The 14,732-nt window shown below is 53.2% G+C and overlaps 1 protein-coding gene across 1 annotated transcript in view; it reads left to right on the forward strand.

Moving 5' to 3' along the window:
- The window catches only part of VDR (vitamin D receptor), a 55,471-nt gene that overhangs the window by 33,538 nt on the left and 7,201 nt on the right, over positions 1 to 14,732 (forward strand). Inside the window, exons 4-7 of the mRNA XM_045830079.1 lie at positions 995 to 1,125; positions 8,065 to 8,249; positions 8,489 to 8,612; positions 11,221 to 11,392. Of these exons, the coding sequence (XP_045686035.1) occupies positions 995 to 1,125; positions 8,065 to 8,249; positions 8,489 to 8,612; positions 11,221 to 11,392 (612 nt within the window). The remainder of the gene's footprint in view (positions 1 to 994; positions 1,126 to 8,064; positions 8,250 to 8,488; positions 8,613 to 11,220; positions 11,393 to 14,732) is intronic.

Here is a 14,732-nt window from a genome sequence, read left to right on the forward strand (position 1 = left end):
GAGAGGGTGATGTCACCAGCTCACCTCCAGGAGGGGGTAAAGGTCAGGCCTGAGCCTTTGTGTCTAAGGCTTGGGCATCTGCACAGCTCCTGGGAAGATGCTGCTACTTGGGGAGAAAACGATTCTGCCATCATCTTTCCCCGGCGAAACCTTGTTGCCAAGAGTGGGCATCCCCATGCCAGGGCTGGGGAGAGAGAGACGAGCCTCTAAGACACAGATGATGGGAAGGCTCTAGGGAGGCGGGCCTCATGCAGCCTGTCAATGTCCCACACTGTGTGCTTGACGCAGGAGAGGAAGCGGAATTAGGAAAATGAGCTTACACACACAGACACACTTTTACAATGGATGCCCAGTGATTCCTAACTCAGAACCTTTGAGAGTTTTCTGTTCTTATGGAACCCTTGCTCCCTCTGCCTTTGGGAAAGCCAAGGCCAGACCTTAGGGCTCCTGCCTGCCCATCTGGCCTCTTCTCCTTCTGGGTGGCCTATCTTGATGTCTACAGTTGTGGCTGGGCCTTTTCTCCCTTCTCTCTGCACCTGTGCCCACGTCTGTCCCTGGACCAGGGATGTCCTGGTCATAGATCTCTGGGCTCCAGAAAGTTGAGGCTGAGACCAGCATCCTTGCTTTTCATAATGGCTCCTTAAAAGCAGTGAGGGTTACTTTGCAGATTTCAGTATTTTAAAATTTTTCTGCTAGGCCAATTCACTCGTATATTTCCTGTGTAATTAACATGCGGGATATAGAGTGCTGTAGAAGTACATAAAAGCAGTGCTGGGGGCAGGCAGGCGATGAAGGAGGAGGAAGGAATGGGTGGCACATGCCCCATGGGGGGTGGGTATCACTGAGAGTGGCCCGGGCCTGGGCTGGGCCCCAGCCTTCTTCGGGAGAAGTGTAGATCTGGGAGCCTTGTGGCCAGGTCCCCGTGGTCACAGCAGCCAGGGCTAAGGAGCGGGAAGGTGGGTGACCCAGCAGAGGGCATGTCCTCTCTTGGCAGGCGCAGCATGAAGCGAAAGGCATTATTCACCTGTCCTTTCAACGGAGACTGCCGCATCACCAAGGACAACCGCCGCCACTGTCAGGCCTGTCGGCTCAAGCGCTGCGTGGACATCGGCATGATGAAGGAGTGTGAGTGTCCAGGGGCCAGGGCAGGGGGTTGGGGTGGGACTGGGGACAGGGAAGGCTCTGGCTACCATTTATGCAGGTTTGGCCAGAGAGGTGTGGCGCCCTTCCTCTAGCTGCTGGCATAAGGGCCAGCCGCCTAGTCAGGGTGGCTGGGACTCCAGGATCAAAGGCTCCAGGGGGTCCTGAGAGCCTCTGTGGGATCGGTGTATGGGTCTCGGAGACCAGGGAGAGCCCCTCTGGTGTGAGGCCAGTGAGAGGGAGAGGCTGGGAACTGCCTGTGTGAGCCCCAGGGTTAGTCTTCCCCCAAGGGGGCATCACTGTGCTCACAGCTCCCTGGACCTGAGGGGAAAGCGCATGGCTCAAGGACCCCAAGGCGCTTTGGCTTTTGGGGGAGGGGCTGCTGTGGTTGGGGAGGGGAAGAGCAATGGGGAGAAGAAATGCTCAGGACTTGGCTGGCACCCGGGCTCTTCTGCACCAGCCTTCTAGCCCCCCTGGCCCCAGGAGCAAATCTGAGGGCTGCTGCCCAGGGCACACTGGGTGGGAAGGTTCTGTGATGGGAAGCACCAGACTCTCGGATGACCTTCTAGATCCAAACAGAGAAAGAAGAGCAATCCTTTAGGACTTCTTGTCCAGCTCCAGGGCTGGAGGAGAGGACCTGTGGGGCAGTTTCGCCTGTTCTGACCCCTGGACTTTGCATCTGAGACCTAATATCAGTTACTTGGTAACCAGAGTAGCCATTGAATTTAGTAGGTCCTGGGAAGGGCTAGCCAGGCCCTCTGGGGGCTCAAGGCAAGGACACCGGGCTGGCCCAGGCAAGGATGCCCTCTGTACCTTTAGCCCCAAATTTGCCCCTTGCTCACTCCTGTCTGCAATCTGTACCCCCACCCCCCACCCCGCCCCAGCCCTGGGACAGGGCCCAGGCCCTGCTAAGCTGTAGGCATGCTCAGATGCAGGCACCCGTGAAGGCTGTTCTGGCTATGGGCTGTTTTATTGGGGGGGGGGGGGAGCAGGAAGTGGTATAAGGAAGATGTATCTAGAACAAGAGGAAAAGTCATGGACAGGGCTGAGGGGATGGGACATTTCTTCTTTGATGGGGGAAAAAAATCTCTGTTTTTGGGAAACAGAGGCAGAGTGGTGGCCCTCATGTGGGGCCCCCTCCTAAGACCTTGACAGGGTGCCCTCTGGTAGGTCTCGGCCTCTCACTCCTGTTCCCAGCTCCCCAGCTGACACCAGCAGCCCTGGAAGAAGTTTCCAGGCCGGGTTCCTCCTCGCCCCCACGGGAACACGCAGGCCCGGACTTGCTCATCGCTCTGTGCCCGGTCCCCTGCCCCGCCCGACTCCTGTGTTTATCCTGGAGCAGTGGAGGCTCAAGGCCTGGGCGCCTCCTGGGGCTTCTCACACATCGGCTCAGCGCGGCTGCTCTGCGTGAGATGCCAGGCTGGGCACAGAGCAGAGGCTGTGCCCACAGCCCCCGCCCCCACGATGCACAGCCTGCAGGGGGCAGGGAGCCAGATCCTAAGGCTCCAGCCAGCCAATAATGGCACAGGGTGACACTGCTGGGAGTCGGTCAGCCTCTGCGGCAGGAGTGCCGGTCAAGGCCAGCCTCACGGATGTCCCACAGGCCCCTCTCCTGAGTCTCAGGAGGAAGGAGATGTTCTATTAACCAGCAACGGGGAAACATACTTGGAAACCGTCTGAGACCCAGAAAGGAAAGCAAGTTGAGACTAGAATCTAACTCTGTGTCCCTAGGTCCCTCCTGGGCCCCTGGAGAGTGCTGTATCCTCGGTGATGAGCAGGCCCCAGGACCGCCACGTGTGGGGGGCCAGCTGTCCAGCAGTGGATGTCCACCCTCAACCCCCAATCGGCTTTGTGCCCCAGCCACCCCAGCTCTAGCCTCGGTCGTCCCCAATGAAGCCCCATGTCCCCTTCTGCTGTCTGCCTGGCGTGGCCCCGTGCCCACTCCTCTCCAGATGCCAGAGCAGGGGGTGATGCCCAGTGCGGCATGGGCCCCAGGGCTCCACTGAGAATGGAGACCCCGGTCCAGCATTAAGCTCTTAGTCCGCTGCCCCGAAGGGAAGGTCTTCCAGGGGCAGGTGTGGTTCCCTCCTCGGGTCAGCCCACTTCCGGGAGGCCTGTCAGCGCGCCGAGGCCTGGAGCTCCCAGCTCACATCCTGGAGGTGGCGGCTCCTTTGTGATCACCAGGGCTGGCTGTTGTCCCCAAGGCCTAGGCTTCTGGGGACAACTCAGCGTCAACATCTGTAAAGCACAGGACACCTTAGAGCCGCCTGTGAAGGGAGATGCAGACCCAGGCCCCTTCTGATGGGGCCGTGGAGGTGGCCCTCCCCTGGGGGGCACTGAGAAGGCGAAGGGGATGAGCCTGGGAACCAAGGTTTGTTGCCCACCTCCCGAGCGCCAGATATGTGCCAGGCATGCGTGTTTTCTTGTTAAATGCTTACAATAATTCCTAAATATGTGAATACTTTTTAAGATCCAAAAGATGAGAAAACTCAGAAGAATTAAAATAATACGCCTCTAAGACAGGAAGATGATGGTGTCGGCATTCTCACCCAGGTGTGTCTTCAGCCGACCGGGGCCCAAGGGCTCCAGCCCAGCACAGCCCCACGGGGCCTGCAGTGCGCCCGAGCTCCCCACTGTGCGTCTCCGGGCACTGCCTTCGGCCCTGCCGGACCAGCTGAAGAGAAGTGTGTCCCACCAAAGCCTCCCTTTCTCTCTCTTCAAGTCCTAGTTGGCTTCATGTTTTTGGAGCCCCCAAAATCTCATTGCTGAGTCCTTGCTTCTTGTGGGCCAGTCTCACACAGAATGGCTTATTATGCTCACTTGTTTAGCATTTCTACAGTTGTCCATCTTTTCTACCCCGAATTAGCACAGAACCTGGCACACAGTAGGTGCTCAGTAAACATGTGCTGAGTGACTGAATGTTAGCTCCCCATTTGCTTCTTTGTATCAACTACATCTCCCACTGGCCTGTGCATTGGGAAGGCCCCCAGACCTGATGCCATCTGTGCCACAAATCTCAGAAACCTGTATGTCTGCTTCCCTGATGTTGTCCTTAGGCCACCAGTGACAGTTTGAAATGTTTTTACTGTAAGTTGTTTGTGCTTTCAGACCTTGCCTCCCTAACTCGATTCTCTTGCATGCAAATAGCTTGCCCAAAGCCACTTTCTCACTCAGCAAGGAACTTAGAAGGAATGGGAAAAGCTACTGGGAAGCCACATGTGGGTTTCACAAAGTCCACGTAGGGCAGATTTCCGAATAACGATGCAGTAGGAACCAGATCTCGCTTATGTCATTTAGCCCACGGCAACATTGTTTTCGTTACTTACATTTTGCTTAAAGGCATAGAACCTACCAACGACATTAGGTGCGGACTTAACCGTGCATAGCCCATGCACTTTAGTTTTGGGAGCGCCATCAGATGCGGTTTCAGAATCTGGTTGTTCTCATTCTAGGTCAGTGGTTTTTAACCGTAAAACACATGTCTTCCTACGTGGCAGTAGTGGCATTTTTAGTAGAAATTCACTGAGAAAGTGACAGCCTCCTATGAAATGAATAACCCCTTTGAACAAATAACGTATTTTGTAAATCACAACAGTCTCTGCATATGTGAGAGACTTAGGACTTCTCAGCCCCCAGACAGCATGGCCTGGGGGCAGCCCCAGCACCGGGGGCCCTGTTTGGACCAGCCAACCCCAGCACTTCTTCTTCTGGTACTGCACACAGGACGGGGGTCCCTATTTAACACGAGTGATCCAGAGGAATGGTGTCACAAGTTAACATGAAATCTTTTTAAATTATGTCCTTTCAAAGGAAGTCATTTACAAACTTTGCTACTTTCTTTAACTCTTCACACTCTTCAGATGGATTGGAACATGATGTGTGTTCAATGCTGAGGACCAAGGTCCTACTGAGCCATCATAGCAGATCCTGATTGGGGGCAGTGCGGGGTCACGGTTATAACCATGGACTCTATCTAGAACCACCCTGGCCTCGCCTGAGCACCAGCTCCACCCTTGTTAGCTCGGTGACTTTGAGCAAGGTGCATAGCCTTTGGGCCTCAGTTTCCTCATCTGCAAAATGGGGATAATAACACCTGCCTTAAGTGGTTCTTATGAGGACTAAATAGATGTGAGTTCATAAAGAAGAATCCTTTGGAGTTGTGCCCAGTACATAAAAACCTTTACATATGTTATCCATTTTTATTAACACCTTTTTATTACATAAAACTTGATCACCAGAATTTCAAGCTCCCAAGAGAATGGGAGTAACTCTTCAGGGGGAGAAGGCGCACTTCTGGGGCAGGCAGCAGTAGGAAGAGACAGCACCTAACTAACAGAGAGAGGGAGGCTGAGAGCCATGCGAAGTAGCGCAGGAACCCAAAGGCACAGCAGGCTGAGTTACGGAGTGCAAGCGAGCAGCCCTCTACAACTCTGAGGCCACAGCCTTGTTCCTGCGAAGTCCAGTAATTGTTCTGGATGGTGCCTCTGAATCCCCAAGAAAAGGTTACATGATGTCACAGGTGTGCTGTTACAAGGTATCCTGTGTACAGAATGTTTCGGTAACAATTACTTAAATAAAAAAGTAGGTCGGCTCAGCTGTCCAGTGGACTGGCATTTCGTGGGAGCTACTCCCGACACTGCAGGGTGCATGCAGTCCTGGTGCACACCCCTTACTGTCCTTTCCTGAGCCTGGACAATGACTAGCACATAGTGGGTGCCATCAATGTGATGTGTGAGAGTCCAATATATCAGACTACTGAGCAAGTACCAAATCCAGGAAGCTCCACTGGGCTAGCGTTTGCAGGGGACAGGACTTACAACACGTGGCTCCTTCCCCTAAAGTAGCTTATATTCCTAGTGAAGAGGGACTTAAACTCCTTAGGCTCTCTCTCTACATGCACTTATTGGAAACTTTACTAATAATAAATATTCTAGAGTGGAAGGCAATTGGGTGCCAATGTATGTAGGAAAAACTGGACATAGTGCAGAATTAAGAAAGGAGAGCTCAGTGCATATCCAGGCAATATCCAAGAAAGCCTTCGTGGTAAGAGAGAGCCATCTGTAAGCTGGGCTCTGAAGAACAGATAGAACTTGCACAGCTACTGGGGAGAGAAGACCCCGCTGGCCAGGCATCCAGCAGAAGTGGGAATATGGTGCAAGGGTGAGCAGCTCCTGGTTATAGGTAAGCAGCTCCAACATGACCAGAGCAGGTACTGGAATATGAGGTTGGAAAGTTAGGAAGAAGCAAAATCATGGAGAATCTTGACTTTAGTTTGGATGTGGAAAGCTGTAAGGACCCAGGAAAAGTTTCTGAGCAGGAGAGAGACGCCATGGTACCACAGAGCGGTCCAAGCCCGTGGACACCTGTGTGACTGGCAGAGCCAGCTGCCTGTAGCTCCAGTCTCATCGCCTCTTCTCCCCACCCCTCGGGCGAGCAGGAAAGACCAGACTCCTAATCTTGGGTTCTCCGGGACAGAGTCTTGCACCCTGCCTCGGCTGGGATGCTCCCTGCTCCTTCCTCTCCCAATCCACTTGACCTCTTGGGGTCTGAGCAGACACCCTCTGTGGGAGGAGGGTTGGCAGAAAGTTGGGCAGGTGAGTCAGTAACCTGGCGTGTCCTCCTCCCAGTGCTGCTTACCTCAGCCGTGGCAGGAACACACCATCTTTTGCTGCAGGCGCCCCATTTCTGCTGTGCCTGAGGTTCTGGTTGCCCACTCTTCCCACCCCCAGGCTCTCTCTCAACCCCTACCAACTTCTTGCGTTCTCTCCCTCCCAAGGCACCTGAGCCAATGGGCCTTTCTTGAAGCCTGGAACCCACCCACTCTGAGGTTCTGGTTCCTTTCCCTGCTCTTGTGAAACTCCCCAGTTCTGTGGGCAGAGGCCCTGGCAACACCAACACAGAGCAAGTAGCTACAGGCTGAGGGCCCCAGTGCCCACTCCCGCCGTCAGCTCTCGGCAAGCCCCGGCCAAGAGGTCTGTTTGCCCGGCTTCCGTGCCAGGCATCCCTGCTCCCAGCCCCGCCCTCCCGGGCAGCTGCCCCAGCACCACCCGAACCCCCTGCGCAGCGGGAAGGGGGCGGAAAGTCTCCGCATCTTCAGACGCCTGCCTAGCAGCTGGAGAGAACTTCCCAGATCAGAACTGTGAGGTGCGGTCATCGGGGACTTCTAGAGGCCTCCACAGCTTCTTTGGGCAGAAATCTCAAGACTGGGCAGGCTAGGAGAGGTACTGTTTTGCAGGGAACCAAAGACGCAAAGTCTTTCTGTGTTGGTCAGAGTGGATGAGAAGCCTGAGTTCCATACCTGGAAAGGTGGACGCGGGAATGGCCACGTGGAGGGGTCTTCTCAGCATCTCCCGTGGCTGCCCACGTGGTGGCTCAGTCCTCTCCTCCCGGTCGTGTCTCCGTCAGGATTAGGGAATATGAGCAGCTGCTCTGTGCCAGGCACACACTGCACTCAGTTTTCAAAACTGCCCGTCTTTCAAGGCAGACATTTTACTCTGCCCCCCACCCCCCGCCAACAGACACACTTTATGGAGGGAGGAACAAAAACGGGACCTTGGAGGAGAGTGTATGGACCAAACTTGTCATTTTGTAAATGAGAGAACAAAAGCCCAGCGTTCGGTTTGCTCAGGTTCACACAACGTGTACGTGAGAACCCAGGTGCCCAGATCACCCACCTCTCAAATCTTCCTTTCCCTCCTCTCTCATGTGCCTGCCTTTCCGACACAGAAAACCCAATTTTCCGCCCACAGAGTGGGTTTGGCCTCCCCTGAGGCAGGAGGCCCCTTCCCACCCCTTCCCATGAGCTCCCAGCGTGTGCGTTGGTGGGGAGCGGCCCTCCCATCGTGTGTCTCTAGCAACCAGAGAGGAAGGGTTCTTGGGGGAGCTGGTGGCCTAGCCCTCGTGATGCCCTATTCCCGCCCACAGTCATCCTGACGGATGAGGAGGTGCAGCGGAAACGAGAGATGATCATGAAAAGGAAGGAGGAGGAAGCCTTGAAGGACAGTCTACGGCCCCGGCTGTCGGAGGAGCAGCAGCACATCATCAGCATCCTGCTGGACGCCCACCACAAGACCTACGACCCCAGCTACGCCGACTTCAGCCAGTTCCGGGTACGTCTGCCTGCTGGCCGGGGAGGACGAGCCGCAAGGGAAACCTGGCGGGGAGAGTGGGACGGAGGGTCGGGCCACCCTGACCCAGCAGGGAGACCCAGTGGGGGTGCTCTGTCTCTCTCATTTCAGAGAGCATCCCCCATGGGACTTCCTTAAGGCTCCTCCTGTCAGAGGTCAGGGCCAAGGTAGGGAGGTGGCCCAGAAATGTGAGCTACTGATACTCCATCTTTCTCTTCCAGCCTCCGGTCCGAGGGCCTGAGGGTGGAGACAGCCATCCATGCAGGCCGTTCTCGAGACACATGCCCAGCTGCTCCGGGGACTCGTCGTCCTCCTCCTGCTCCGATCATTACAGCACCTCCTCAGGTAACGGGGCTGCACCTCCCTCCTAGTGAGCTGGGGAGAGGAGCCCAGAGCTCCCCCACCTCGGCCCTGGGCTGCCAGGGGGAGGATGGCACTGCCACACTGTGGGCCACATTGTGTCCCCAGAACAACCCTTCCTTACAGAAGAGGTGGAACTTGCCCAAGGGCCCACGCTGGGGAAGAGGCCAAGCTGGGGCCCCGGGCGAGGTCTGCCCGTAGAGCCTCCTGCTCTTCCACGAAGCCAGGCTTCTGCCCCAGCTCCTTCCCTGGGGGCAACCAGATTCCTCTGCGTGGTATTTGGAGCCCGGGCCCTTTGGGGTTTTTTGTTTGTTTGTTCCTTTAGTGTTCCCAGTTTTATTGAGATGATTGACAGATAACACTCTATAAGTTCAAGGTGCACAACATAATGAATCGATATATGCATACATTGCCAAATGAACATCTATCACCTCGCATAGTTACAAAGGTTTGTGTGTATGTGATTACTCTCTTAGCAACTTTCAATATACAAAACAGTGCTGTGAACTATATTCATCAGAGCCTGAGAGTTTTGGACGGTGAAATTTGGTGTGGAAGGACATATGTGTCCCTTTGCTGCCCACCTTACCCCGGAGTCCTGGGGGATCTTAGGTCCCTCTTTCACCTTCCTCCTCATCTTCCTGCCTCATCCTCCCCCACGCCTGCCCTTCATCCTCTACCTCTCACCCAGCCTCAGCCTCGCTGCTCTCTGCTTGGGGCTTCCCCTCCCCTCTGGGAACGAGAGCCCTCCAGGCTCACAGATGAATCTGTGCCTACGTCCTCGAGAGGTGGCTGGGGTCCCAGTGCCCACGGGACAGAGATGGCCGTAGAGCCAGACACTGTGCCCACCCCTCGACACTGATCGCTGCGTGGACTGACCAGCCCCCTGAGCCCCTCACCTAGGATCCCCTCCCACCGCCTCTTCACAGCACACTCATTTGCATCCATGAGGGTCAATCTGTATGTTATACATTGGTCTGTACCCCAGGTTTTCATAATAATTTTATGTTATCTAAGAGTTTTGGTAACTTCTCATAGGTTAGTTGATTTGAGATGCTCACCCCCCACCAATGTTACAATCTGTATAGCATATATTTATTTAAAAATTCAAACTAGTTAATATTTTTTACTTAAAAAAAGTATCATACAAAAGTAGTACATGTTCATTGTAGACATTAGGAAAATGCCAGGCAGTAAGAGACAAATACCATATGATCTCACCTATGAGTGGAACCTACCCAACAAAGCAAACAAGCAAGCAAAATAGAACCAGAGACATTGAGTAAAGAACAAAGTGTTAGTGACTGGGGGGGGGGAGGGCGTGGCAGGGATAATGGGGGGAAGAAGGGGTGGGGTCAAATCAAGGAACATGCATAAAGGACCCCTGGACAAAAACAAGGGGGGAGGACTAACTGTGGGTGATGGGGTGGGCAGGGCAGGGGAGAGCAATGGGGGGAAAATGGGGGCAACTGTAATTGAGCAACATGAGAACATTTTTTAAAAAAGAAACTAAAAGCTAAATTTTATATATATGTAATTTATATATAATAATTATTATTATATATAAGGTTATACATATAACTATATATTATTATATATAAGGTTATATATATAACTATATATAAGATATAACTATATATCATATATATAACCTTTAGTTCTACCACCCAAAGACAATCACTGTCAGCATTGGGACGTCGCTCTTTCTCATTTTTTTGACACGTATGTATATTCAGAAATGGAATTGTGTCACGCAGACCAGACGGGTAATTTGCTTTTTTCCCACAAGAATACATTGTATCATAGTTTCACGTCAGTCAGTCAGCATACGTCTAGATTATTTTTAAAGCCTGCATAGTGAACTGGGGTGTGAATGTACAGTAACATATCTAAATCCCCTGTCTCTGGGTATCTATGAGACTGTTTCCCAGCTTCTCATTAAGGTAACTGTGTGCTTGTGTAAGTGCAATACTTGCACTTACTTGGAATGTTTTCCTGATGACGAATCCCAGGAAGTGGGGTGGCCGGTGAAAGAGTCCGCACCTCTGCGGGGTTTTGACCCCTGCCGCCAGCAGCCTCCTAGATGGAGGCGCACGAAGATCCGAGCCTCCTTCCGCGCCCCAGCGCTGCCCGAGGGTTGCCGGCTCCCGCATCTTCATAAATGCTGGTGTCAACGTTGAACCGTATTTGTTCCTAGTCTCTAGGTGGAGAGTGCAGATGTTTTACTTGACAATTTTTTGATCACTAGTGAGGTTAAACATTGTTTCTCACAAGCGTATTGGTTCCAAATTCACTTTTGACTTGAGATCATTAGAAACAAGATGCAAGGACGTAAAATCATGGCTCGAGGAAGCCTCATTTTTTGGAGGACCTGCGATCTTTGGTTTGACCGCCCCACTCTGCCGAGAAAAGAGACGGGGGAATCCTGGAGGAAAGCCTGGGCTGACGAGTGACCTTGGAGAGAGGTGGCCCCTGTGGGATTCCCAGCGGGCCCACCTGCCAAGGCACAGGAGGTCCTCCCCGGGGCCACGCAGGAGGAAGCCTGGCTCCAGTGTCCTCCAGCGGTTCCTTTTCACCCCTCATCCTCCCTCAGACATGACGGGGGCGACCAGTTTCTCCAACCTGGATCTGAGCGAAGAGGACTCAGATGAATCTTCTGTGACCGTCGACCTGTCCCACCTCTCCATGCTGCCCCACCTCGCTGACCTGGTCAGTTACAGCATCCAAAAGGTTATTGGCTTTGCCAAGATGATCCCAGGGTTCAGGTAAGAGGCTTTGGGGACGTCTGGGAAACACAGAATCCTAGAGTCCGTTGCAGGAGACTTAGAGATCACAAATCCACCTCTTCCCAAAACAGAGAGTGAGGCCTTACCCCAGACCTCCTCAATCGGAGTCTCTGGATGCCGTACTTCAGGGGGTCTGTGTTTTAGGAAGGGCTGCCCACCAGCATTACTTGGGAGGCCGCACTGGAGAGCTATTCACCCCCCACCCTTGCTGGATGGTGCACCGGAAGCCCGGCACGGTCGGAAGGTCAATGCCAGGCCTTCCAGTGCTGGAGCCAGTTGTCAGAGCAGGTCCGGAGCCCTTAGTTCACTGCTGTGCCCACACCAGCTGGCTTGAGTTCAATCCCCATACTGTGCCTTTAAATTAAATCTACATTCGCCCTCCACACTCGATTCTGAAACAAGGATGAAGGGGTGGAGGGGATGGAGGGCTGGGCACGAAGACTTGTGAGGTCATTGAGGAGTTCTAGAGGGAGACAGATCAACTGGCATAGGTGATCTGGGCATCCTTCACCCAGTTTACCCTTCACTCAAGGCCATTTCCTAACCGTGCTGAGAACTTTTTGCCCAAAGGGGTAAGTGTAAGGAGGCCTACTGGAGTAGAGATCCTCTGTTACGGAGTCATTCATACAAATTCCATTCATTCATTCAGGTGTTTTATCGTCTTGGTGGTAATGGCATGTATAATACTTATATTTAAAGAGTCATGCAGTGTCAAATATTCTTAAAATAGTTAAGAATTGACACTGTTAGCAGATATGTTGGGAAATAGTTATATCTAAATGTATATACATTCACACCCTCATTCTTTAGAACATTGTCATAAAACACCTACATAATGTGGTTGAGAAATAGAAATACATTAATACCAAGCAATATTGTCATCGCCAATAGTGGCCATCATAGCAGCAGGAGCAGAATGTTCCCTCGACACTGGTGCTCAGGGTCAGAGCTGGCGTACTGGGAGCAGCAACACAGTTTGACGTGGGCTAGCACTGAGTGGAAACTGAAGTGAGGTACCATTTATTGTTTTGTGAATCTCTCTGCTATGCAGGGAAGTCAGCAGCTACTGTCGGAGTTCCCTCATTACAAGCTAGATAATGGCAGTTCACAAAGCTAAGCTCAGCACCTCCCAGTTTGTTTCTGCCCTGAGACAGCTGGCTCTGTTACTCCATGCCTCTCACCTCTCCAGATACCAGGGGTTTGCCGGTGCTCTTTCCCTGGACCTAATGCAAAAATTGTAAAGAAGAGAAAAACACCAAATGGCATTGAGACACTTACTGCATTGTACATTTTGTTGTGGCAGAAGGAGCAAGGGCCACTCTGGCAGGCAGGCAGGCAGGCAGGAGCAAGCCGCTCAGTGTCACCTGTGAGCTCCGCATTGTGCTGGGCCTGGGATTTACCCTCCAGAGCCTTTCCTTGGAACAGACAACACATTCCACTTAGTACAAGTTCCAACCTTCTCCTCAACTCTTGTGTTATTGTTTGCAAACTCCATGTGTTCCAAAGTCTTGTTTTATGTAAACAGCTAGAGAGAAAAACACTTCAAGGTGCTGATGGATACACAGTAGCACCCAGCTTTCGTCTTAGTTCAAGGCGGCAGCTGTCCTCCACGCAGCACTCATCCTTCCCTGCCTAGTGCGGCCAGGGACGAAAGGGCGTCTGATGCCCTGTCCAGACGCTAAGGTCCGGTGATGCTAAGTGGTGGTTGGGACGGCATGCGAGGGAACAGTGTCCTAAAGAGAAAGCCACTCATTTAACTGACTACCCTATTGTGGATCCTCCATTATGTAGCCCAAACCCCCTTTTTTCCTCCCATGCCCTTGGCCCCTATCTCTTAACCTCAGCACATGTGCCCTTATACAACTTTCATGGCCAGCCCTTCAGTCTCTCTCCCCAAGGATGAGCTGAAGTCTGCCCCGTTCCTTCCCTTTCAAGCCTCATTTTCCAGAGTTCCTTCAGCGAGCCCTGCAGTTGAGGCCAAGGTGACATGCACATGGGCGGGTACAGGAGCTGTCCAGTCACTGATGCAAAGCCACTTTGGTTGGTCCTGAACCTGCTCGGATTGGCTTCTCTCTCTTCAGCCTGACTTGAGAAGTCCTGGTGCAGAATGTGTTCTAACAGAAATGGAGCAGGCCCTGGCAAGAGCTCTTGGGGGCACACTGATGTGGGTGCTCTCTGTGACTGGACAGAGGTGCTGTTGCGGCTGGACTGGGGCCAGGGCCCAGGTTCCAGTGGGGCCCAGGTGGAGCCAGCCCACTAGCTCTCTGGTTCTGCCGGTTTCTGCACTGAGGGGTTCTGTTTTTCCAAGAAGTGAAAGAACAGCGGCTAGTGCCTGGTGGCTTTGATCTTCTTGCCTGCAGGCAAGGGTGGAGGGTGTGTAGAGGGCTGGATTGGACTTCCGTGTGGGTGAGTTGGGAGTGGGGGGGTGCATGATGAGACTCCAATGCGGGCACAGGACCTAAGTGGGGTAGGACTGGATGGGCTGTGTTGGGTGCAAACTGCACTGTGTGGTGATCCCAGGCTCTGCTCCTAATTCCTACTCCCCTCTCTGACTCTCAGTCTGCACCCCACAAATCTCCCTCCCTCACTGTTGCAAAAGAAATGCACGGAGGAAGTGGGCCCAGGAGCAGTCCTGGGTGGGAGAACCAAGGACCACAGGCTTCCCTGCCAAGAGATGGGCAAGGGCGACCAGGCCGGATCAGCTGGAGCCCAGCCCTGTGGCTAAATGTCTTCAACCTCACTGTCATTTCCATTCCCAGGGTCTCCTGCCTGGGCCTGAGACCTGGGGGTCATAGTACTTCCTATGCCCTTTGCTCTGTATTCACGTGTTCATCTATCCAACCAACTGCTTTCTTACATAAACTGAGGGATTAAAGTTGACAAGGACAGTCTGTCCTCCCTGGGGCTGGGTGGCTGATGGAAGAGATAGACACGTGAACAACTGCTGGGAAAAGATAAGAGCTCTAGAGAGGCCCACTGGAGGGACCATGGGAATACAGCGGGAGGGGCTGGACTCTGCCTGGGGGCTGGAGAAGCCGAGAGGGAGACATGTTTCCAGGGCACCACCCAGGTGCCCAGAAGCAGCCCCAGGTATGGAACCGATCTGGGTATCAATGTGACACAGGTCTGGGGAAGAGGACAGAGCCCATGCTGGTGTCTACGTAGCAGGAACAAGTTTTTTTAAGGATTTCCCCACCTCTGCCTCCACCCGCCATCAGCTTCAGCCTGGCTGTGAGCTGCACTTAGAAATGCCCTGCATCTCCAGACCATGGGTGGTAATTCTAGGTCATTCTAGACTTGCTTTCACAGAAGTAGCATG

Source organism: Phyllostomus hastatus, unplaced genomic scaffold (assembly GCF_019186645.2).
Source record: "Phyllostomus hastatus isolate PE091 unplaced genomic scaffold, TTU_PhHast_1.1 phas_scaffold_93, whole genome shotgun sequence".
Taxonomy (NCBI): domain Eukaryota; kingdom Metazoa; phylum Chordata; class Mammalia; order Chiroptera; family Phyllostomidae; genus Phyllostomus; species Phyllostomus hastatus.